This window comes from Onychostruthus taczanowskii, unplaced genomic scaffold (assembly GCF_017590055.1).
Source record: "Onychostruthus taczanowskii isolate IOZ18803 unplaced genomic scaffold, ASM1759005v1 scaffold4, whole genome shotgun sequence".
In the NCBI taxonomy this organism is placed as follows: domain Eukaryota; kingdom Metazoa; phylum Chordata; class Aves; order Passeriformes; family Passeridae; genus Onychostruthus; species Onychostruthus taczanowskii.
Genome location: NW_024501459.1, coordinates 20,684,873 through 20,711,024, shown reverse-complemented (window position 1 = coordinate 20,711,024; position 26,152 = coordinate 20,684,873). Strand labels below are relative to the sequence as shown.

At 37.2% G+C, this 26,152-nt stretch overlaps 1 protein-coding gene across 1 annotated transcript in view; it reads left to right on the top strand.

Moving 5' to 3' along the window:
* The window catches only part of STK3 (serine/threonine kinase 3), a 128,514-nt gene that overhangs the window by 52,056 nt on the left and 50,306 nt on the right, over window positions 1–26,152 (top strand). Inside the window, exons 7-9 of the mRNA XM_041412923.1 lie at window positions 5,305–5,442; window positions 7,321–7,446; window positions 18,486–18,678. Of these exons, the coding sequence (XP_041268857.1) occupies window positions 5,305–5,442; window positions 7,321–7,446; window positions 18,486–18,678 (457 nt within the window). The remainder of the gene's footprint in view (window positions 1–5,304; window positions 5,443–7,320; window positions 7,447–18,485; window positions 18,679–26,152) is intronic.

Genomic DNA, 26,152 nt, shown 5'->3' with positions numbered 1-26,152 from the left:
ATTATGTATCTTTTCTCTGTGTTTATTACTTTATTGTTTTACATCTGAAGTGAATCATTCTTTGAGTTGATCATCAAAGGTCATTATTCCAGAGGGAAGCTTATGACAGTGAATGGCTATTAAGCCAACGGTAAGAGTTGTGGTTTGTTTTATTCAGTTTGGGTTTTTTTCCCTATGGTGTTTTATTTTATTTTGCAAGTGCTCCTAGTGTTAATATATGTAATTTTATAATAAAATAATTTAAATGTAATTTTAACTTACGTATTAGTGTGTACATGGTTTAATCAATGGCCATTACTAAAAACTATAAAAGTAAGCCCAGTAGATTGCATGGTAAATGTCACACACATTTCCCTTCATTAGGATGAAAAATCTGGTCATTTATTGTTTGTCCAGAAGTTCCCTAAACTAAAGCTTCACTTATCCCTTTCTGCATTTAATCCTGTATTGATAATTCTAGTAAGAATCAACTTGGATCAGGTATGTGATAGATGTCTGATAGAACCAGACCTGTTTATAGTTCTCCACAGAAGGTGTGTAAATACTAGATGATCTTCATCAAGATCTGTGTTTGCAGATGGGAGGAGGAAGCTGTGATTTTTGGGATGCTTCTAACAAATAAAAGTATTATCTACTATGAAGCAGATTATGAACTGACTTTCTTGACTTTAAACACGTGATATGTTGTTCAGTAACTTTATTTTTCACTGTGTTGCAATATTGTAGTTCTGAATTAATAAAAAACAAAACAAACAAACAAAAAACCTCCTCAAAAAGCCACACCAAGAAAACATGTTCAGCAAAGAAAATCCACTGTAGAATCTGCTAGTATTTTACCCTTCTCCATGCTGATGTTTCATTCTTAGACAGCTGATGAGTTGTGTAACTCAGTCAATGGTGTTTTAGTAGTCTTTTTGGAAGCTATTCAGCAAAGGAGGGAGGTTCTATGATGTGTATTCCAAAGAAGAGAAAAATGTGTCTTTCAGGTGATTCTTTGTTTCCGAAGTTACTAAAATTTTGCAGTAATCAATATTTAACTCCGCCAGACTTAAATAGCTTTTTGTACTCTGAAATGTGTTACTGAGTTTAAATGTGTTTTGGAGTTTGTTTCCTATGGTAGATTGCTGAACTAAGTAGTATAATTGTGGTTCCAAAAACTATGAAGTCACAAATTGATGTCATGTATCCTTACCCTGTTTATAAACAAGTTTTTCTCTCTAGATTCTAGAATGAAGCTTCACAGCATGAAAATTATAAAATAACCACAATGCAGAAGTCTTTCTTGTCCTCTTCAGTAGCATTTATGATACTGGATAGATTTTCTGCTTTTTATTACAAGTAAATTATTTCAGCTAAGTATTAGAGATAAGTTATTCAAGGAACTAAAAGCCAGAAGACATGGTACCTCTACGAAATTGCTGTTGATCACTTAATGTGTTTGTGGGCTGTGTGAAATACAGATATATTACCCTGACTGACTAGAAGAATGGGCTGCAAGGATTTTCTGATTAGGAATTTCCATGTGTGGTGTATGAGCATCTCATTTTTCTTTTGGCGTTTCCTAATTCATCATCATCACCATAATTACATTTTCACGCCAATAAAATTGTCCGTAAAAGAACCTTCGTACTAAAAAGAGCCCTGTTTTCAGCCTGGACTTAATTTAAAGTACTAGGCCCTTTAAGAATAATAAAAAGAAAATCCTGGGCTGACTTGTGCATTTCTGCTCTCATTTAAGACCTGGTTCTCAGTCTGGTATTCAACTTAGTTGTAACTGCTGGTGATTGAGCACAGAAGTGCTACCTGGGAACAGGTATGGTAGAAACTGTGTTGGATTGTCCAGTGCCCAATACAGAAGTGGCCCCAAAAGCTGCCCTGAATGATTTTATCTTCCCCCCTTCTTTTGTTGTACATATATTATAATCTGCCTTGAATTCTGGTTTCACTGCAAGGAGAAGAATTTACCTCAGACTGATGTGTGAAAGATGATTCAAAGTAGAATTGGGCTTAAGGTTCAGAGGGGGAAGGGCCAGTTCAGGACAAGTATGAAATGAACTCTATATTATAGGCAGGTGAAGACAAACACAGATTAAGCTGATCCTTCTTGCATCTTTAGAGATTTCTTTCTCTTTTTAAAGATGATTGTATGGTTAAGACTGAAGACTGAGTCATACAATCTAATTCTTTGGTTGTATATTTGCCATGTGTAAGATGTAAGAAATGTAAGGCAATATGGAAGGTAATGGTGAGGGTGGGAGAGAGGTTTGCCGTGAGTAAGATTTGTCTGTCTCAGAAATGTAAGGCAATATGGAAGGTAATGGTGAGGGTGGGAGAGAGAAAAGAATCAGCCCCAGCTCTTTTACAAGTATATCATAACCTGCCCCATCTGCTGAACAATTTCCTCCTAACCTTTCCTGCATTTGGAACTGCCAGTTCAGCCCATGTAGTTGGGTGGATAGTAGCTTATATTTGATGTTTCTTTTTAGCAACATTTGCCTAACACTGGCTGTATGAGTACTGTCCTCAGCCCCACTGTGAGAGCTACACTAAAATGAGTAGCCGTGGGAAACTTCTGAGAACATTACAAGTGGATTTGAGGTAAAAAAAATACTACAAGTAATAGTTTGGGAAAACACAGGGACTGGAGAAATCTAAGGTAAGATGAAAGACACATGAAAAAAAAACCCAAGTATTTCCTGCTTCCATTGGCACCCAGAGTGATGGAAATAGCTTAGTTTTGTTTTAAAATAATATATGGTTATTTTAGGATAGAAATTACCTTTTTCGACAAGAAGTGGAAGCAAAAATGAGGAATAAGTTCCTGTCAGATAAGTGTTTTGTTTTTATTAGTGGAGATTTGGGACTAGCTTTGTAATTCTCCAGTAATTGCTTTGCAAGCCTCTTGAAAGAAAACAAGGTAGTTGAAAGCTAAATCATAGACTGTTTTGAAAGAGGAAAGGAGCTTAACTTTTCTGCAGAGAAATGTGTAAGCCAAAATTAGGTAGTAGAGAGGAAAGATGGAATTGAAACCCAGAATTTTTGGTTGGTTAATAGAGTGGAGTGATGAGAGCTGGAGGGAGAGGTACATGCTATCAAGTACATGACACAATTACCAAGCTGGACTAAACAATAAGTAGTTTCTGTATTTTTTCTTGTATCACAAAAATGTCTCTTAATTTTTCTCTTCAGCTAATACAGCTCATGGACATAGTAGGATTTAAAAAAGCCTACAGTTTAGGCATTACATAGATATACATATTTCTGAAGTAGGTGTTTTCAATGAGTGTACAAAGCGTGAGTGTGGATTTAGAGCTCTAACACTTGAGTATCTCCTTTTGTGGCTTTTATTGCCTGGCATAAAAGAATGATTCACTAATTTCCTCTTTCTTCTCATTGTCTTTTGGGAATGACAAAGGAGTCAGGTCTTTGCTGTGGTTCTTAACTGCTGTGTATTTGATGAAAATAATTGGCCAAGGGAAACATTTTTCATAGAACTGTGGAGCTGTGTAGGACTCTGTGACTTATCTTTGCTTACCTGTGGGGAGAGAGGTCAATGTTTATGATCAAAGAGGAGGTACCCATTTTGACACCGCATAAACAGAAGTTGGTAGTCTTCTGTTATAGCTGTGTGTTTTCAATAGCTACTGCAGAGTTGGCTGTTAAGAGTAGCTGAAGATAAGAGCAAAAGTCATCAGTTCAAAGTTCAGAAGAGATCATTAATTTCAAGGACAGAAATAGCTGAATTTGTTAGCCACTGCTCTTTGCCAGGATCACTTCACTTGTATTGACAATTAATCTTGCATCGCAAGTGAATTAGATAAAGCCAGTTACTGGGTGTCACGTTTCCTATCTCAGTCTATATGCTTGTTTGGCATGGCTGCCCACTGAAAATATAAAGCTGCTGTTGTAGCATGCAGTTTTATCAAACAAAATGGCAAGTTTTGTAAACTTTTAGCAACTATTCAGTACTGAATTAATTTTTCATTAAAATGTTAGTAAACAGTTTTTACATAATTTTGCATGGATTCCACTTTCCTTCAGAGTATGAGAAGAATTTTCTAATGAGGGTTTGAATGAGTTCAACCAACTTTCAAGGCCAGTTAGACTTCTTCAGAAGCTGTGGATAAAATCTCATTAAGTTCTCTCTGCCTTTTGCCTATGTTTCAGACACAGGCTGAAGCTTCTAGTGCTCCTGGTGTGTTAAAAGTGTGCAGAATCAGCTTTTTTCCCCTTTTTTTGGGTTTGTATTTCTGCCTATGCTCATAGAAAAACAAATGAAGAGCTTTTACTCCCTGTGAATTTGGAAAATGTGGTTGAATTGACCCTGGGTTTGGAAGACAATAATAGTTCCTGTTCTTGTTGTTCTTGTCAATAGACCTAGTTCTGAATAGTGTGTTGCTACCATGTGTAAGTCTTAAGTGATGATATTGGATGCATTTATTACGTACAAAAGTTCAAAAATTTTCATTATTTTACAGTAGTCTGTCAGAGTTGCATGGCTGTTTCCCCCCCACTACAAGTGTTTATGTTTAGTTAGAGGAAAACCTGGAAATAATAATATAAAAAATGGCACAATATATATAATCTTAGAGTAGGACAAACTTTTTTTTTTGTATAGGATGAATATTTTTTTCCCAGTTGAAAAATCTGTCTGCATATGGTTCTCAACAGAAGAGATTTTTGTTATATAGGTAGAACGGTGCTTTTTCCATTTCATGTAAGTTTTCAGTACTGTAAGACTGGTTACTTGATTATTTTGTCATCTTTTAGTGTTACCTTAGGTCTTTTAGCATGTGTATCTAAATCTTACTTGGCCAAGCAAGTTTTAAGCTCTATCTGATGAATGATGAGTGCAAAAGGAAATAGCAGTCCTCCCAAATTTCCTAAGCAATTCTCAAATAAAACTAAGTTCACTTAAGAGAGGAGAAAGTGAGCTTGACTGTTCACAGCAGCTTTTTATGTGTGTTTAAACAAGTAGTGCTTTAATTTCTGCTAAGAATTTCTGAAATAATACAGTCATCTCTTCAGACTGATGAATAGCAGTAGATTAAATAAGTAGTCTTGTGCTCAATGGGGTACAGTTTAAATAGAGAAAATCTAATGGGAAGTAGTTATATTAGTAGCAGATGGATTTGCTTTCTGAATCTTGATCTGAGTAGAAATCCTTGCATACTTAAAATTTGTCTTCCAGATTCTTAGCCTGATAAGAAAGGTGGATAAAGCAATTTCTTTTTTTTTAACTTGGCTTCAGCTGCTGTGGTGATGTGTTTTGTTTAGACTTGCTATTGTTTGATTTTTATCTAGGCTATTTTTATGATTCCTACAAATCCCCCTCCAACCTTCCGGAAGCCAGAGCTCTGGTCTGATGAATTCACAGATTTTGTGAAGAAATGCTTAGTGAAAAATCCTGAACAAAGAGCTACAGCAACTCAGCTGCTACAGGTCAGTATTTAAGTTACTGAGGAAAAGCACATTTTATGTTTGGGGTTTTTTTCCCCCTCAAACCCAAAATGTTCTGAAAATTTGTAAAGGAAAATCTTACTTTAACTGTTATTATGCCTTATTTCTTTTTTGTTTTGTAGTCTTTTCTCTGTCAGCTCCTGTATCTCTACCCCCATTTTATTTCTCTTCTTGATGCTTCTAAAAATTCATTGCTCATTAAATAGTTTAGGGCTGGTTCTTGCTATTAATATTGGATCCTTGCTTTGTAATGAGAGGCCCTCAGTAGATCTCAGGATTTAGACAACTGTTTAGTAACAGAACTGAGCCCATGTTACCCCTTTGTGCGGACCATGCATGGGGTATATTCATTCTTTCCTTCTGATCATGTCAGGTCGGGCAGGCAGGTGGCTCTGTGTCCTGGAAAGGTCTAGTGCAGATGGGCAGTATCATGAGTTCGTTCCTGGGCTAAGTTCATCCAAGTGGGCACTTCCCCGTGTGAGCCACAGTTGGCAGTGTGGACCTTTGGAGCAGGGCAGGGTATGCCAGGCTCTTGCTTCCTGTATTACTCTCCTGCTAGATTTATTCTGTGTTGAGCTAGCAATAGCAGCTATTAAATTTTAAGCTCCAGTGAACTCCACTACAAAGAGAACAAAAATTTTGCAAAGTAGTTTTTGGTAATAAATCTGTCAATTTGGTAGATCATGATATGAATATTTAATGTTATACATTGCAAAGTACGAAAATGTAGACCACAAGGTAAGAAAAAATTGAAAGTTATAAGTGTCTGTGTGATATGTGAACCTTGAGACCTCCAGGATTTGAAGTTTGTATGCTTAGCTGAATACTGATAGCTAGATAGAAGAGACTTGCATTAACATGGACAAGTAAAGAGAAACCAACAAGAAAAAAAACTTAAGTGTAAAGTTTCTTTCCCATGCTTACTGACCAGAAAATCAGATGCAATGTTTGTTCATCAGGAGTATGTGTTGTCTTTTTCCCCAGCTGGAGTTTGAAGCATATGTGATAGAGCTGGAGGAGCTGTCAAAATGTTTGACTAGAAATGAAAGTACTGCTGATGAGGAGAGGTTATGGAATGAAAGAGAGAGTAATTGAATTAATATATAATGGGAGGAGATAGATAATGTAGTGCATGAGGCTTCATTAGTTATGTTCTTCATGGAACAGTTTTAAATATTTAATAATATTTTTCTGAGGTGCTTAGTTATGTTTTGCCTAAATTGTACTTGCGTGTAATGATGCAAAAAATCAGATTTTTTTCTAACAGCAGGTGTTTATTAGGCAGTAAAATGTGCAAATGGTATAATGCATGTTGTCTTAAATGAAGAAGTAATGTTTTAATTTACCTTGAATTAAAAATGAAACTTCCTGCTAAAAGGGTTTTTTTACTGGTTCCACTGTTCAGCATCATAGATCAAGAAATACTTTATGACATTTAAAGTATAGGTTTGTTGAAGTAAGCAGCCACAGATACTCTGGTTAGAGCCATTAATTTATGCTCTCAATTTGTTAAGATTAATTAAATTATGAAACTGAATATCTGAAAAAGTTTGATTTTCTATGTCAGATCATCACCACTCTATTTACAACTTTCTGCATTATTTCTTTGGAAAATTGTATCCTTAATCATGAAACAGTTATTAAGTGATGACATTTCCCAAGCTTGCAGTTATTAAAAATAGTTAAAGTAAAATTTTGGTTCCGAAGCGACTGAAAGATACTGTACGTTGTGTTGGTTATTGTGTAATGCACGATACTCTTTATCACTGAAATCTGTGATGTTGAATAGGACTTGTAATTAAATCTGAAGCACAACTGCTTTAATGATATTACATATTTCAATGATTTTTTTCCCCCTAGCATACATTTATTAAGAATGCTAAGCCAGTTTCAATTTTAAGGGACCTGATCACCGAAGCAATGGAGATAAAGGCAAAGCGACATGAGGAACAGCAGAGAGAACTAGAAGAGGAGGAAGAAAATTCGGTGTGTACCCATTTTTCCTATACTTTATGAATAAGTTGCTGGTTTTCCCCACCTTCCTGTGTTTGTGTTCAAATGCTTTTTTTTTTTTTACCTGTTTTCTTTGTAGTTTTAAGCCTATGAATTTTGATTATTCCACTCTTCAATTATGAGTAATGCTGTATAAGCCAGCTTTCAGTACTATTCCATGAAATGTCTTAGTAAAAAGCTTTTCTAGGAAGTGGGAAGAGAAAACATGTCAACTTCAGCTATTCAGATTAACACTAAAACCCCCAAAATTGTTTAAGATTCTGATTTCACAGGTGGACTTCTAGACGAGTGGTTTAGTTTTTGGTTCAGGGCACTTTGCTTGGTGTTTGGGTTTTTCCGTTTAAGTCTAATGCACAGAATAGTTAATGATGACACTCAGTAAGCAGTGATTATTGCAGTGTGGTTTAAACAAGTAACATGAAAATGGTGATGGCACTTCATTCTTCAGATGATATTGTCAGCATATGTTTGAGGACAGAAGCAGGTTGTGTGATAAGTAGGTTGAATTTAGAATTGTTTGGCAGTGTTAAGAATAAGCCTGTGTTCCTGGCATTTTTGCTCTTCCCTACATAATTTATTTCAGGTTAGTCTTGTGCAGTGCAGCAGAATGTGCTTCAAAGAAGTGTCTTGCCATACATACAATGTGTGGTCATTCAGAAAGAGCACAAAGAGAAGATGAAGACTGGAATGTTACAGCTTTGAGCAAACAGAAAAGAGCAGTGCAGTAAATGCAGTTTGTCCTATAGCAAATTGTAGAATCCTTGTTACAGAGTGCTATGTGATGATCTATATATAGGAATACTTTTCAAGCAGATTCTGTGCAATCTTTTGTATCTCCAATAATCAGTGTGCATGGCTGCAGTTTTTTTATATTCTAAGAGTGTGTTCTAAGAATATTGATAGCTTCTTTTTTAATAAAGGTGGTTTACTCTGAATTGCATTTGCTTACTCAGTAATAAACAGGCAGGGAAAACTAAGATGATTTTTTTAGCGTTAGGAAATTTTCCTTTGTGTGACTTGATGTGCAGAGTTGATGTTTGTGACTTGACTTATTGAATAGTTGATTTTTGAAGATACTGATTTATTACTGACGTAAAAATCTGATACCTTTACTAGCTTGCTTTCATCCGTACTATTGCCTTCTGAACTGGAGATGTTAAATGCTTGGGCAATGTTGATGTCTTTTGCATTAACCCAAAATTAGGCATGACATCTGATTACTTAGTCTGAGGTTCAGGTCACAGTGCCAGGCACAGTCTATGCCAGCTAAGGATGTGGTGTAAACCTCCCTCTCCCACTACTGCATGGAAGGGTGTAACACAAGTTTGGTTCACCTCAACTGAGGCAGCATTTAGCAACTCCTGATGGTTCTTGCATGGGTACAGAAGTCAGAACCTAACACTGCACTCCCCACTCTGCCACCCCCTAGGCTCCTTCCCTCCATCCTTCCCCTAGTTTAGTGTTCAGTATCAGAGAGCCTCAAATCCAGGATTGAGGCAGCAATCTGTTACTTGTGTTACCATTGTAGTAGTTGGGAATTCTGCCATGAGCTTTTGTGGTGCTGTAAGGGAACAAGTTTTGAGTAAAAAAGACAGCAAGAGTCTGCTTGTCACTAAGTACAGAAGATAAGTGCCTCAAATCTGAAAGTAACAGGATATCTTTGATTAACAGGGTTGAGAAAACAGAATCACAGAGTGGTTGAGATTGGCAGGTACCTGCAGAGGTCATCTTGTCCAATCCCCCTACTTAAGCAGGGCCACTGAGGTTTGGCTGCCTGGGACCATGTCCAGACAGCTTTTGAATATCTCCAAGGAAGGAAACTCCACAACCTCCCTGTGTAGCTTCTGCCAATGCTCCATCATCCTCATGGTACAAAAAGTGTTTCCTGATGTTCACAGGAAACCTGCTTTTCATTACATGCTCATTGCCTCTGCTCCTGTCACTGGGCACCACTGAAAAGAGCCTGACTTCATCCTCTTTGCACCTTCCCTTCAGATATTTATACATACTGATGAAGTCCCCTAGAGCTTTGTGTTCTCAAGGTTGAGTAGTTCCAGCTCTCAGCCTTTCCTCCTGGGAGAGATGTTCCAGTCCCTTGATCGTCTTTGTGGCCCTTTGTTAACTCTCTGTGGTGTGTCCATGTCTCTCATACTGAGGAGCCCAGAAGTGGACCCAGCACTCCAGGTGTGGTGCCAGCAGTGTGGAGCAGAGGGAACGGATCGCTCGCCACCTTACACCTCCTGGCAACTTTGTCTAATGCAGTGCCTAGTTTGTGTAATTAGCCACTTTTGTTAAAAGCTTGGTTTGCTCTTAAAAATGAGTGCTCTTGTAGTATATGGAAATGCTGATCTGTCATTTTTTTACTTACACTAGTAGAATTTCAGGGGCTATAAACCATATAGCAGTGCATGAGCAGCAACAAACCCAGAACCAGAAGTCAACCTCTGCTTGAAGAAATTGCTCTTCAATATAAGGCAGAAGGTCAGAGCAGTTGGCAGCTCAGCATTTGTTCAATTTTTTTCTGTGATCATGATGTAGAGGAGTTCTAAAGGCCAGCCTTGCAGAGGGCTAGAGGCAGCCCTGCCTGTAGTTGCACAGGATGTGAGAAAAGAGTAAAGGTTTGAAAACTTCACAGGTAAGGAAAGAGGCAAATTTGAGGCAGAGCTGACTTCTCAGTACTAAATAGTGACAGAACAGGAGAAAGCCATGAAAATGTGGGCTTGTGAATGAGACTAGTTAGTTCAGAAAAGAAAGGTAGTAGACAAATAGAAAGAAGAGCATGACTTCAGCACAGTGAAAGACAGGGAGAAATTGGAAATTGAAGCTTTGTAGTATTCCCTTCAGTGTAGGGGTCACTGGATGAGACTTTAAGATGACAAAGTCTGGGTAAAAACTTTAGCAATATGTTCTTTCAGAATGCTTTTGTCATCTTTTATTATATGATGTTGTGTACTCCTTTTTATTTTTCACTGCGGATGTTGACTTCCAGGCTGTAATTGTTTAACTAATATTAATAATTAGCACCAAATGATTTTTACAAGGCCTGTCAAGAGACATGCAAGAATATCTTGTAATGGACAAGAGGATGTCCAGGTGTTTTTGCTGTAAAGTTTATATTGAAGAATTAAACATTTTCAAAAGCTTCCCATTATAAAAAGATCAAGAAAAAGAAGATTTTTGTATCTTCTATAAAAAATAATTTTGTGTTTTTTTTATGCTGTTGAGATTTTTTTTAGTTCCCTAAGTTTTCACACAGTTTTATGGTTCAAGAAAATGATATGTGATAAGATTTGTAGTTAGGATGAAATACTTAACAGTTATTAAATCTGGTGGTATTTGGTAAAGTGTGACTTTTGCTGTCAGTAAATATATGTCCAATAATTTTGTGTTGCTTGGTAAGCCTTGAGTGAAAAAAGTTTTGAAATACTTAGCTTTAATAGAAAAAGGAAGGGTACAAGTGTTTGAAATGAAGAATATTGATGGTGAGGTGAGGAGGAATTTCCTTGATGACAAAAACAGTTTCTGGAGTGATCTCTGAATATCTTTTGTGTATCACAATGCTGAACAAATTTTGTTCTGAGCTGGTTCAGTTATAATACAGACTTTCTATATCTTGCAGCAGTTTCAGTGCAGTACATCACTGTAAGAAATTCAGATTCATTTGAGAGATAACACCAGAATCTTGTCCAGTTGCTGTCACCAAAGGTTCTGATCAGCCAGAAGTGCAAACTCCTCCAAACTAGGAAACAGCAGCATGAACTTGTACCAGTGCCTAGGGGGGCCTACAAGAAAGCTGGAGGACTTTTTCCAAGGGCATGTACTATAGGGGTGATGGCTTTTTTCTGAAGGAAGGTAGATTGAGATTAGATATTAGGAGGAATTCTTTGTGGAGAGGGTGTGGTAACACTAGTACAGGTTGTTCAGAGAAGCTGTGGATGCCCTATTCCTCAAGTGTTGTAGGTCAGGTTGGATGGGACTTAAAGCAATCTGATCTAGGTGAAGATGTCCCTGCCCATGTGGTACCAGATGGTCTTTAATGTCCCTTCCAATCCAAAACATTCTGTGATTCTTTGACACTGTTACCATTTTCTTTTCAATTAATTTCATTATCTGTAAGGTGTTTCTTGAATGCACATTGTTCACGTACTGCATAGTGGAAGACTCCTGAACAACATGATAGGTGTGAGGCCTACACTAAGTGGTATTCGGATTTTAGTTTTGTAAGCATACTAGGCAGAGGTTAATCAATGGACCCACAAGTTATTAGAGGAAACCAGGATAAAAATCTGGAAGAATAAAATGAAAGCATTACAGTATTTGTGTTTGTCATTTTAGAAAAAGCAGCAATCAATCCCCCAACCCCACACTTCACTTCAAAATAATTTGAAGTGAATAATAATTTGACAATAATGTGTCTTTAATTTAAGTTGGAACTTGTTTGTGGAACTGCCAGAAAAAGAGTAAACCAATTCTTTCTGCACTTCTGAGTGTTTATTATTTTCCTTTTAGAAAGGGAAAGCAGGTAATACAAGTACCAGTTTGGTATAATTGGTATACAGTTTGGTAGTGGATGAAGTCAGCAGTCCAGCATTCAGAGATAAACATAAATAACCCTTGCACATTCCTCTTCCTTATATATCAGTTTCACAGAATCCCATAAGAAATACAGGGCTGCTTGTATGTAGTTTATAGGACTACATGGTCCTGTAGTTCAAATGATTATACAGGTCTTGATAAGTCTTCAGTGGTGGCAACAATCCTAGAAAGAGCTAACGACAGTCCCTGTGTTGTAGTAGTAGTGATAATAAATAATGCATGTATTTCTTAATATTTTAATGTATATATATAAATGGTTGTAGATTGTGTCTAGAATTGGAGTCACTGTTCAGTTGCAAAGTAATAGCCACCTGGCACTTCAATTTTGAAAAAGAACACATGAAAAATGGATTTTTTCCCAATCATACTTCTGTAAAGGCTTCACTGTAGAAATGCATAAACAGACTCGAACTTTGAGAAATGGATATTTAACAACATCTAAAAGCAAAAGCAAATATTGGTGTTAGTGTTAAGCAGAATCTATTGAGGTTAAAGTTCTCTCATGGGCAGTGAATTGAGTCCATATACTATTGAAAAATAATGGTTTCAGTTAACCTGTCAGGGGCTTGAATTTATTGATCTAACCCCCCAAGAATTTCCTATGTACATTGTGAGGAGTTCTGCTCGTTACTCACTAGTACATGATTTGAGACCCATCAAGAAGGAAGGTGTAAAATGCTCTGTGAAGTTTCTTATGTTAGGAAACCTGTTTAATCCTAACAGTTACATTTGAATAAGTTTTTGTGCTTTAATACCTTCTTAAAGTCACTTATTGTATAGTAATGGGCACTTAAGTTAAAAGTGCCTTACATAACTGGAAGTAGAATGGATTGTGTGGATTTGGAGAAATAATCATATGCAAAGTTTTCACCATTATGTACTTAATTTTCAGGGTCAATTCAGGTAGTTGTCCTTCAAGTGAGGAAGAGTCACATCCCCCCTAAAATTGATTTATATTTTTATTTTTCACCACTGTCTGTGAACATTTTATAGCATGAGAATTTGTAAATTGTAATGTAAATGTTTTTTACTGTTCAAAATGTTGTTTTATAGACCTGTAAATGAATGTTCAGGTTGATTACAGTCTTCATATCTGTATCCTTCCTGAGAGATATATCATTATAAATAATGTGCTTAGAATTGATTTTATGCTTGTTTTGAGAGCTGCTCATGTGATGAGAATGCCTTGTGACAAACTGACATGTTTTGATAGGTGCTGAGGTAGTTGTACAGCTTTTTTTAATTAAGCAAGAATTGCAAGTGTTGTGTTCTACATAAGGTTAATCCCAATATCAAAGTTTAAATGTTAGTTTAGGCATTATGAGACACGACCAATCTCTTTCGTGTATTTTTGGAAGCGTGATGTGAAGTGGATGATGAGGCTGGGCAGCTATATTATGGGAATGTAAAGTAACTTGTTGCCTGGCAGCTTACAGAAAACATGTCTAAATATTTGTTTCTGGGGACCTTTAAAGGAGTGAGCTAACAAGCAGCTCTCTGTATGTTTTCTTTTACATTTTAATGTCACTATGATGTGAGAAATGTTGAAGTCTTTTCAAGTATTAAATCAAGGAATTACTACTTCAGCGATCCCTTTTTTTTCATTCTTGGGCACTTGATGGTTGACAACTATCAGCACCAAAGCCAACTGTCGATAATCAGTTGTTCCTATATGTAGGATTATTTATTCATTCATTCAAAAGGTTATTTGGTTAATCCTGTATTAATTACGAAAAGTTGTCATCTGTATTTTGAGAGTCTAAGAAATAATTGCTGTAATTATTCCTTTGTATTTTTACAATATTTATAGTGTTGTAAAGGAACTAGTGAATCAGATGAGTTATTCTGTATTTTAAATCTGATACACTGTGCTGTACTTTTCTGAAGGTTTTTATATTTACTTTCATGCTTCTTTCATGTGTTTGCATGTATATGTTGTAGCTATGTCTGTCTATATATATGCATGTAATTTTGCATGAAAGTGTTAAAACTTTATTTTTCCCTGCCTTTTTTTCTTCATGCCAAAGAACATTTGACATATGTGTTAATTAAATTCGACTGCAGTCTTTTAAGTGTCCTGAAGTTAGAAATACAGCATATTGTTAAAAACCACAGCAGTGTGGAGTCAGAAACTGGTTATATGAAGAATAGGCATGGGGAGATATGAGCATGCAGCAAGGCATCATTACCTGGAGGTAGAAAACAGGCTTAAGTGCTGTTTTGTGACCGATGTCTGTTCAGTGTGATGGGATTTGACTGTGTGCTGAAAGTCATGTTTTTACCTGTTGTACTGATGGGTCTAAGCTTCATGTGCTCAGTATTAATCATATACTCAGGTTGAAGTTTGGCTTTGTATGTTAGGAGCTTTTACAAAATCCTTGTGCTTGACCAAGCTATATCGTGTGTTTATGTAGCTACTGCAGTCCTTTAAAAAAAGATAGCTGTGACTACAGCTACATTTTTCAAAGGTGATGATGAGGTGTTAATAGTAGATGAAATTATTTTATAGGATACTAAATTTTGCCAGCATGTAAATAAATCTTCCTTTAATACCTTGCAGCCGAGTTGGCCGTCTTTGCTGCCCTCTAGTGTTCTTTTAACATGCCAAACCACAGGCAGGGAGATTTTAAAGGTAGCTGCTGCCGTATTTGCTTCTCTCGTTTAGTTTTTTATCAGTCTTCATCCCTACTGATGTTTAAAAGGCAGCAGAAAAATCCTTTAATCTTTATCACCTCGGCTCATTCACTTCTGTACTGTTGTAGACTCAGATATGGTCTGCAAGGCCAACTTCTCTGAATAAACTCCTTATGTGATGTGATCTTTTATTTTACAAGTATATCATGAAGCCTTGTGCTTCAAGGCTTTTTGAATTTTCTATCCTGATAATCAAACCTCCATGACTGCTCTAGTTTTTATGCTCTAAGTGTTGATTTTGTTAATAACATCATTTTGGTAAATAAGGAGATCCGGAGAGTTAGTCTTATAGGATCACAGGTTATTGCTGTACTTTACTTGTACTTTACATTATGTTATTCAGAGTTTCTGTAGTCTATTGTTATTTCTGTAGCATTTCAAGAGATTTTAGAGTTCTCAATTGTGCCTCACCTTCTGTTGCTGTACAGTGGTGTAACTGAAACCCCTTCCAAATATAAGTTTGGTCGCTTATTACTTGTACCCAGGAGAGCAGCAGACAGTTTAACTCCAGAGTTAGTTGTTTTTATTCTTTGATTCTTGTATCTGTTTTCATAAACAGTATGAGAACATGACACTTCAGCTTTAATACTTCTCTTTTTTTTTCCTGGTTAAAATTGAGATGGTGTTTGTTTTTATTTAATCAGTGTGTTTACCTTTTTTAACAACAGATCACAAGTTCTACACCAATATTTATGTACTGTAAAGCACGAATCAGAATTTGTATGAAGGAATCACTTTCATCTCTCAAGTAAACGTGCATGTCCATAACTTGGATCCACTGCATATTTTTATTAAGTTACCTTTTCAGAACCAGTGTAGTTTACTGCCACATTAGCTAAATCTCATATTTGTGAGAAGTACTGGAATGACAGTTCTGGAAGCAATCTGTGTTAGCTCCAAAATTAAATATTCTGGGGCATGCACAGGCCACGAGATGTTTCATATTGTTCTGTCTCACTACATCATTCCTGATATAAGGAAAACACCATTCATCAAAATTGTTGTGCACTTCCCTTTTTGCAACAACTGTTCTTCTAGTACTAAGGTGGGCTTTTGTGATTCTTAGTCTCCTAGGGGCTACAAGATAGCTCTTCTCTTTGCTGAGAGACATTCTAAGACAAAGGCTTTTGGCACTCTTAGACTGGAAAATGAAATGCTGTTCTTTGGGCCAAGTCCAGGTAGTTGATTTGACTGAACAAATAAAAGGTATTTTTTCAATTAAGCAGAAGTTATGAAAATGGTAATTTAGGACTCCATTTCATACTTGTTCATATTTTTAGCCATCACTTTTCCCCATTAATTCTACAATAAAAGTTTAGAGCTCCAGGAAAGTGTTCAATTTCTTGTTTCAGTTTAGGTAAGTTTAGGGCCATATGCACTGCAAGTGCATATTAATATGGATAATAATATTAGTCAGCCTAGTCTGTAAATCAAATGTAACTGTGCCTTAAACTCCGAGATTTGCCTGCTTGTATGCTTGAGATGCCACATTTGTAGTGATTAATAGACGAAACACCAGCATGTTGTGAGTCAGTTTTATGTTCTATTTCAATATGGAAAGAAACACTTGTAGGTTAACTGTTCTGGCACTTTTAAAATGCGATGCAAAACTATTTTTTCTTTCTGAGTACACTATTTAGAAGGGGAAGAATGCAATTCTTAGGAAATACTGGGGTTAACAGTAACATTGGGTAGTAGAAAGTGAAGAAGATTGAAGTTGCCACCAGGAGGAGCAGTACCAAAATATTCTCAATTTTCACTGTCACAGTTGCCTAGTGCTGTAGCTGTAAGCTGTCTGTGTCTTTGGGAGTATCACAGTTTTTTTAAGGGTAGGGTACTAAATAGAATGCAACTAAAAAAAAAAACAACCTCGAAAGAATGCAAATGAAGAACTCAAGTATTTTTGCAAATTATAATCTGGAAAATAATTATTCTTGTGACATTTGGAATTTTAATTTAAATCTGTTTAGGTCTGTATCCTGGCTTCATTATGGTATGCTGTTAGCTGGACTATCAAATTAAATCTGGTTTTGTATCTCTTAGTTGAGATGTAAAAGAAGAATTTTCAGGAGCTGGTATTACTGCTCTCAATTTTCTGTATCAACCTAGACCAGCCCTTAGTGAAACAGGCACTCAGGCCATGCAGCTCGTGCATGTGTGTCTGTGTGAGAGGCAAATTGTCTGCCATGCCAGGGAATGAGTTCAGTGAGAAACACAAAGTGCCAGACCTTGCAGGCGTTTGAGTCTGGGCTTTACTTTTTCTGACATTCTGCCTCTGTTCTCCCCAGCCCCTGCACTTACAAGTTGCTTTGTACTTTAACATTTCAAATCTATAAAGCAATGGAAAGATTTAGCAAAAAGGGGAAATTTGTTAGTGGGTAAAGACTTGTTTTAATGTTACATATTACCCCAAATGTATTTAAAAGTCTTGTAGATGTGGCATTTAGGGGCATGATTTGGTGGTGGACTTGGCAGTGCCAGATTAACAGATTGATGATTTTAGGGGTCTTTTCCAAACTAAAGAATTCTGTGATTCTATGTAGCGACAACATGTTATTTGTAAGCGGTAAATTAAAAAAAAAAAATAAAGGGTTATGTGATAGTCTTCCAAACTGTGTAGCTAAAATATTCTCCTAGTCAAGGATAAAATTAATTTATCAAGGAACTCTAACGAAATTTTGAAACAATAGAGGAGATGGATGCATATATGGTTATAAAACTTGTGAAAGTAGCACTTTTATTTAAAATACAACAATTTGACATAGAGTAACTTCACAGTGATGGGTATTATTGCTTACATTTAATCAACAAATGAGAATAATTTTTTTTACCTTGATTAATAGTTTTTATTAAAATAGAAAATATGTACAGTCATAGTCCATCACATTACCCCTGAAACACAGTGATGTTTTGTGCATAATCTAAATCAGATTTTGGAAACCAGGGGGATTTCCCATTAGTGTTTTCAAATATTGATATTTGATAAGAATTTCGTTTTTCATTAACTGGATGGCCATTGGTGTGCTGCTTCAATTCCTGGCCCATTACTGTTACCAATTCAAAATGTTACAGTCTATCTCCTTGATACTATCTCCCCCACACTTAATAAGTATGTGCTCAAGGGCTATTTTTATGTGTAGTATTAGCAAGTTATTTACTCACATTTGTAACAAAGGTTTTAAAATGGAAGTAAACACTTAAAGTAAGTCAAGTTGATTTTTGTTTCTGAAGGGGACTTGAAAAATTCTGTTGGAGATTGTTTGATAGCTAAATTGAACATGAACCTATCATCTGGGTCCTGTATGTAATGTCAGATGCTGGGCACGATCCTAAGTTAAGGGTGGTCAGCACCCTTTGTGACAGTCCCTTGCAAAACAGCAAAATCTCTTTCTGTAAATTTTGTTAAGTGATTTTTGGAACCCAGAGAGATAAAGTGGGTCATGAAAATCACAAAGTAACTCAAACCTGAATGCTAATGCAAAGTGAGTGTGTGGGCCATGTTATACTTGCCCTGCTATGCATCTGTGAGAGAGAGAGAAGAGTTTTTATTCTTCTTTATATGGAAGATCTTTTATTTTGTGATTTCTTTTAAAGTTTTAAACCTGGGAGTCCAGCAGTACAACTAGGTCACATAAAGATAAAATACTAATCAATAAGTGATTGCATCTTACCTTTGTTTTGTTTTAATGATCTGCTGTGTTCTGGCAAATGTTTCCCCACAGGATGAAGATGAGTTGGACTCTCACACCATGGTGAAGACCAACTCAGAGAGCGCTGGTACCATGAGAGCCACCAGTACAATGAGCGAAGGCGCTCAGACAATGATTGAGCACAACAGCACCATGTTAGAATCAGACTTGGGGACCATGGTAATCAACAGTGATGATGATGAAGAGGAAGATGGGACCATGAAACGTATGTTGTTAATTTGCTTTCTTCTAATAGTGTGTTTTCTCATGCTGCATGACAGTGTTGTATCATGGAAGGCTTTTAAGTGTCAAGTTCTGTGATTTAAACAGGGAGAGAGGGTTTTTGTGCCTCTAAGCACTCTATAATTTGCAGAGAAAGAGTTTACTGTAGTGGTAGATTCAAAGCAGAAGCCTGGTTTTGGTGCTTTGCTAAGTTTCTCTAGAGGACTCTCAAATTGTTCTTCTGTAAATTGTACTGCTTGTCTCTTTCTCTGCTGTCCCACATACATTTGGACCAGTTTCTTGGAGCTAAACTGGTGTGATTATGTGAGAGGCTGCTGTTTCAATGTCAGTGGTCCTGGGAATGTATCATGAATCTCTTTGGGGTCAGCAATCAGTAATATATTTTGCTGCAAAATCATTTTGTAACTCATGATCACTTAGCAGATCTGTATTTTTTCAAGCAAATAATTATTTGGACATTTTTTGGAATGTAATTCAACAATGGTTGATTTAAGGCAATGATCAAAAGATTGTTGAAACCTAACTAAAAAGTTCTAATTGATTTTGGCAGCATGTGAAGGAGTAGGTAACAAGGAGAAAAAAGAATTGTGAAGTTTTTTTTGTATAAAAATATAAGTTATACTGAAATCTCTATAAATACACGTTTTAAAAATAGTTAATTTACTTACTTTCTAGCTGATATGCTCATTGTTTGGCTGAAGACTACTGCAGATTGAGGTCCATGAATTTTAATGGAATTATTTGCATGATTAGGCAGCATCAATAGATGACTCTAACTCAGGCTGTAGCTGCCTGATTTAATGTAATGTTTAACTCCAGGCAGTTGCAGGGAGAGGGGGCTATGGGGAGTTGTCTGTGTGTGTAATATAGAGAGTTAATATCTCAAGAGTGGAATTCAGTGCCAGAGAAATAAGTTTGTAGTGTTTCATAGCAAATACAAAGCTGCATTTGTGTTTGCATGCAGATACCTGATGTAATTTGCTCAAGATTATTTGGAAGTGCAAAGCAGAAACTTTTTGTGTGTGTACAGGAAGTTGGAAGGAAAAAGGGGGTTTGTAGATGTTGCTTGTTTGGCTTTTTTGTGGTTTGTTTTGAGTTTTATTTTGTTTTTCCTTTAGAGTTCTCAGCTGTGTGATAAAAAAAAATAGGGGGAAAGATAGCATGAAAAAAATTGGAATTAATTTTTAGGGTGGAAGTATTATGAATTAGGGTTTAGTGCAGTTTCTATGCAGCTTGACAAATCAGTCTTCATTAGGAAGTTCTGTGTAAGTAGTTTACCAAATTGCACCGTACTATCCATGCAGTTTTTATAGGTGCTGAGGGGAAAAGCCTGTTGTCAGGGCAAACAGATCAGAGGAGTGGCATTGGGTTTGCATTGCAATCTCTTAATCTGTGTTTTATTTGTATGCTGGGGACATTGCTTTTTAAATGTTCTGTTATTTTCAGTTTTTAATTGATTCCAGTAACAATCTGTAGTTAGGGAGTTGCCTTTCTACATCTTCACATTTGGTCAGTATATGTCTTAATCCCATTCTGCTTTCTTCTCAAACAAGAATAATCTTGGGATTATTCCCCTTCCCCTCCCTCCTGTCCCGCAGATGACTGTCGTGAACCCTGTAACTGCAGCAAAGCAAAGCCAGCAAACTGGAGGTAGTTTGCCTCATGAAAAGTGATTGTTTAATCATTCAGCTGTCAGGCCACAGGTTTGGTTTCAGCACTTACTTGCTAAAATTCCTTGTATTTTGCATTAGGCACCCATTATTTGTATTTTTTACATTAAAAACTAGAAATAATTCAAGAATGGGACCTCTGCATCTCTCAGCTAAAAATGAATATAAATCATGTCCACTGTAGCTGTCCTCTGTTTCTGTGATTGTTGTGCTATTGGCTGAAATAGGAGCAATAGCAAGTTTCCTAAATAAATGTTGCCAGGAAGGGACATAAAAATCCTTGTTGTCTCTGAAAGGCAGCCACAGATTTTGTGCTTCTTTGTGCTCAACAAGGACATGAGATTTTGGAGATTGGTTGCTTTTTCCAATATACCTTTAGAGGCAAAGTAGGCACTTTCTGGGTGTTTGTGTGATTTGGTTATAATAAATCAAAATTAATATCTTAAAAGTGCTCTTTCACTGATACTGCTGAATAACAGAACCTTGCAAGCAAGAAGGTTGGAGAAATAAACTTCGTAAACTAGGGAAGAGAGATTTCATTTCCTTCCTAGAGACACAAAATATTTATGACAAACTTCTTATTTAATTGCTGTTGTGTTTAGTTTCATGTTTTGTTTCCTTCTGCCTTTTGTTTCCCTGCTCAAGGACAAAATAAGAAACAATAATATGTTTTTATTTATAAGTACCCATGCTTAGAGGCCTCTGGGAGCCATGACAGAAAATAACTAAAACCATATTTTTTTCACAAATAGGGAATTGTGCCCAGATAAAATTGGGATTTGGAACAAAAAGAGGCCAGTCCTCCTGCCCCAACATACATTATACAGTCTAGTAATAAACAACATTTATCCTGTCTTGCTTGGTATGTCTCTGCATGCTCTGAACAGAGACTCCGTGGTATGTACCTGGAAGGAGGAAAGAAAATGAAGAACAAAGGAGAGTTGGGAGGAACTTAACTTTAGGAGGTTTAATGTGGAGCAGAGGAGAGAGTGAGAATGATAGAAATATTACTTCTTTTGTTTGGTTGTCTGGGTTTTACTTATTTTTGTGTAGAAGCTTTTACATATATCAGTGGAGAGACTAGTGTTCAGCTTCCTCACATTCCCCTTGTGGTTTTTCAGCACGGCTTAGTGTTAGGGCTTTCTGGTGCACCAGCAGTACTTGTGGTCATTCTCTTTTCTCCTTTTCACTAACATGCCCCCTGCTTTTCCTTTTTGCATTGTTGAGTTCATATTGGCTATCTGCATTGGGCTGGAAAAGAGGTTGTCTTTAGTGCAGTTTGGATTTGTTCTGGATTTCTGGCTGCTGTTTCAGTCTTTGGGGAAGCTTCTAGATAGTTTGTGGTTGGTAATGGATGTATTAAAGGACAAGGACAGAGAAGGCATGAGGTGGCATTTGACAGCTAGAACGTAGAAAAGTAGTGAGGTTTTGTTTTATTTTGCCCTATAAGACATGAACATTTTAGGTTTAGTCAGTATAATTCTTACACATATTCTTCCTTCTAATCAAACATAAGAATATAAGAATATAATCTTTGGGACAGCAGGTTTCCTTCCCTGTTCTCCCCCTTCCCCCCCACAACAGATGACTGTTTTGAGCAGCATAACTCCAGCAAAGTTGGCAAACTGGAGATAGCTTGAGGCAAGTGATGGTTTAATCATTCAGCTGTCAGGCAACAGGTTTGGTTCCAGCACTTACTTTCCTTATTATGCAAAATGGTATTTTTTTATTACAGCGGGACATGCACCATGCTGTAGAACCTACACGTTGGTAGAGGAATTAATGAGTTGGTTTGTTCATTATTTTTCAGTGATTTCAGCATCCAGGGTAAGGGATTGTTTGATACTGTAAGTTAGTCTCCTCTGTGATACGAGGTGTATGCTTGGCTAGCTCTGCAATGGTGCTTCAAAACTCTTAGAAAGGCCTAAATCCTTCAGCTGGTGTTTCAGCCGACAAGCAAAAGCTGGTGAAACATGTTTGACAACTTATGTCCTAATTTTGGTAGGAGTTTTGTAAGGAACCTCAGTTGTGGGCTGGTTTCAGTGTTGCTGTAGCCTAGATATTTGCACTTCATGGATGTATTTTCATTCAGGCATGTTTACTGTGTCCCCATTAAGATGGTTTGCTTGGTGCCATATATAGGTGTATATGTATAGAGGTGATAGATGTTTACAGGTCTGTATTGGTTCTCAAGTCATTTTCTGTGACTGGTAATAAAGTTGTTCATTTATGTCACTAACAGTAGTATGTTTTAAAAATGGGGATTTTTCTTTTTAAATAATTGTTGTATTGTGTTTTGTTATGTTATATGCTGATTTGGTTTGTTCCTTGTACCCCTTTAAGTTGTAATGGTTCTGCCCAGGTTCTCTCTCTCCTTGATCGCCCTGTCTGTCATTTCTCCCCTCCCGATTACCCCTAGCAACCTTTGTATCCATTCCCTCAGTCCCTCCCTGGTTCCCTGTCTGTCACTCGGTGCCCCAGCCCTTCTGTCTAGAATCTTCCATCCTGGGCATCGAGTGATTGGATCAGGGGCCAGGACTCCTCCCCTGCTCTTCCCCCATTGGTTTTCCCTACATGCCCGTTATCCTCCCACCACTCCCACCTTCACTGTGATCTGCTGGAGACCACCTTTCCTCTCTGTATCCGCCCTGCTTTAAAAACCCCGGTCGGAGCCCAGTTGGCTTGTCTCCAGCTGGTGGCTCCCCTGGGCATTAAACCCGGGTTGCACTACCTCTGGAGTCCATCTCTTCTTTCTCCTCCTGTGGGTTAGCAGCCCTACCTCTCTCTCAGCCGCGGATCCTCGTCCCTCAAGGCGAAAGCCTTAGGCGCTCCCCTGACCGAGCCCCGGATCGGGAGAGTGCCCCCGTGCTGCCGGCGGTGCTGGCCGCAGCTAGCCGGGACACACCTAAAGGTCAGCCGCCGCTGCAAATAATGTTGTTGTCAGTTCTGCTTTTGAGAGCCGTTGCAGAATGCTAGTTTAATGTGAATTTTCTTTGTTTTGCTAAAACCAAAAATAAAGTGTAATTCTGCTGGAATGGACTAATGTGAAGTGTTTGAACAATGCTCTCAGGCACATGGTGATTCTTGGGGTGTCTTTTACAGGGCCAGGAGTTGTACTGCATGATCCTGATGAATCCTGTCCAGCTCAGAATATTCCATTATTATAATAGTAGTATCATTGAACATTTTTTTTATTTTTTCCAGGGAGTGGGGGGAAAAAACCCCAAAAATTATTGAACCAGTTTTACAAGTCTTATTGTCAAGAAACAAAGGAATGTTTTGTGCTAGAAATTTTCCTCATTAAAAATTGTAACTTGGGTTCATAGTCCTTCAAAAAGTCTCTGAAAGCTTCAATTAGTTGAAAATTATGTGGATTTTCCATTTAGATGCCAGTTGCATTTATTTCTGGTAAACAGGTGTGTCATACAACAAACAGAAGACTGAATGAGGCCCGATGCTGAATGAAGGCTTGGGTATATAAGTCATTGTCATACAAAACCTGTGAACTCAGTAACCACTTGGCTACACAGCTTTCAGTAGTCAAATATTTCTTAGGTCTGTCGTGTGGTAGAATCCCAGGTGCTCTGGCCTAAGTAACTTATACAGTTTCTACTGCTGCTTCCTTGTGTTTCCCAGTAGCCTGACCTCTAATTCTCTGGGGTGGAGAATAGGTGTGTGTTAGCAGCACTTTCCCACTCATAATATACAGACACAATTCCTGCTTAAAATATGGCTGAAGGAGGTGTCTGTGGCAGCTTTTTATGTGGTCGTTCACTGTTAGATGCATTTGCCTGGAGAGGTCAAATTGACATTCTAGGCTTCTGCCTCCCATTTCTCAGAATTAGTGCCACTGTGTTGTAGGGCACCTTGTGAGGAGAGAGAGTAGTTGTAGGAATGTGGGGGATACGAAACTTGAGTATGATTTTGTATGAGCTCTAGTATCCTTTGCAGCAGGGGTGAGAGCACATAGGTAGATAGAGGTCTAAGGGAGGCTGAAAGCTGATTGCTTTCCAGCTTCTGATTCTTAATAGTGACAAAGTAGTGTATTCTGAGGGAATAAAAAGATACTGACAGGATGTTCAGAGAAGCACTTCAGACAGGAGAGCCAGATCCCTAACTTCAACAAGCAGCTGAAAATCTTCCTCAGTTGTGAGGTGGATGGAGATCCACAGAATGTGGAAAGCTATGCAAGCTCATAGCTCATAGCTTTTGGCAAAAGGAAGAAAGCTTTCCTCCATAGATGTGCAGCTGCAGAAGAGGTCCAGTGTCCTGGTAGTCACAGAGTGAGAGAAAAACTTGTAGACTTTCCACTGGACATTGCAAACCCTCCACTCCAAAATGCCAAACAAGCAAAATACCAGCACCCATGCCCTCCCGGAAAATTGTAGTGGGAGTCTCCCTTCTGTAGGAGATGGTCACCCTCATCTGCTGACCTTACTTTTAACTAACAGCAGAACTTCTAAACTGGTTTAAAATCAATTTGATATTAATACAATACTTTTCTGTTGGAAATGCTTCACTGCAAAATAATTTTTCATGGTAGATGGCACATCAATGGAGTTTTACCAAAACATGTATTAGAATGGAGTGTGCATTCCTCTTTATTTTGAAATGTGTGTTGAGAATTATTTATTTTATTTGTGATATGTTTTTGAAATAGTGTCATAAAGTTGGTGTTATGTTGTTGCCTCATTCATTTTATTCAGATACTTTTGGAAGAAACTTGCTTACAGAACTATTTGGGGACATCCCTGTTGGCTGTGTTCCTATCAGGGCTATGCTATTGCTCAGGTAGAGTGTGTTTTCAGCATCAGTGGTGCTCTCTCTGTTTTCTGGCTTGTCAGCAATTTCTGACTGTTGTTTTGTTATAGCCTTTTTCTCCAAGCTGTCTTTGCAGTAGGCAAGTTGTAGGGATGATAGAAGATGAATATTCTTAAATATTGAATCTGTGGAAAACATTTTTAAATGTGATCATTACTTATTGAAAAGCAATTAATTAGAAGAACTGAAAAATCCAGTTCCTTCTAGAATGAAACTGGCTAATGCACAATAGGCTTTCAGTGCACTTTTGGGGTGATACTGACTGTGCTGTAGATTTTTTGTGGCAAGTGTAACTTACTGAATAGATGAGTGAATTAATTGTCCTTAAGGGAATCTTTATGTATTATACTTTCAATTTTCTTGGTTCTTGAAAGATAGTTGAGAAGATAGCATCACTCTGTTGTTCATGAAAGTTAAGAAAAGTACTTTCAGACCAAAATGATCTTATTTTGGGGAAAAAAAAAAAAAAAGGTGCAGCCTTTATTGGTTTGCTCTGGTATAAAGATCCTGTGTATTTTCTAAAGTAAATACAAAAGAGATAGCAGCTTTCACATGGCCTTTAAACTGGTAGATGTCAATGCATTCCTATAAAACACTAACTGAACCTGTTAGGTTAGCTAGAGATTGGAATAGTGTCTCTTTTTTCATTTATTTATTTATAAAAATAAAACAAAACCTTAAATTTCTAAATAAATTCTTTGGGATTGTTTACATTGGAGGAAGAAACAAAAAAAAAGGTTGAAATACCTCTGGTCCCATCATTTTGCAGTCGTATTTCTGGTTTTGTGTGTGAGTTTTTGTATTTGCAGTGAAGGTAAGCAGCTCTTGCTGTTCTAATTGGGCTGACTGTATGCTCAGTTAAAATCAGAAGTGAGTTCTAAATTCTTACTTAGTAAAACAAATAAAAGCCATTCTCAAAGTAAAAAATAAATGTTCTTTGCTTACCTTGGAGTAATTTCAGTCCTG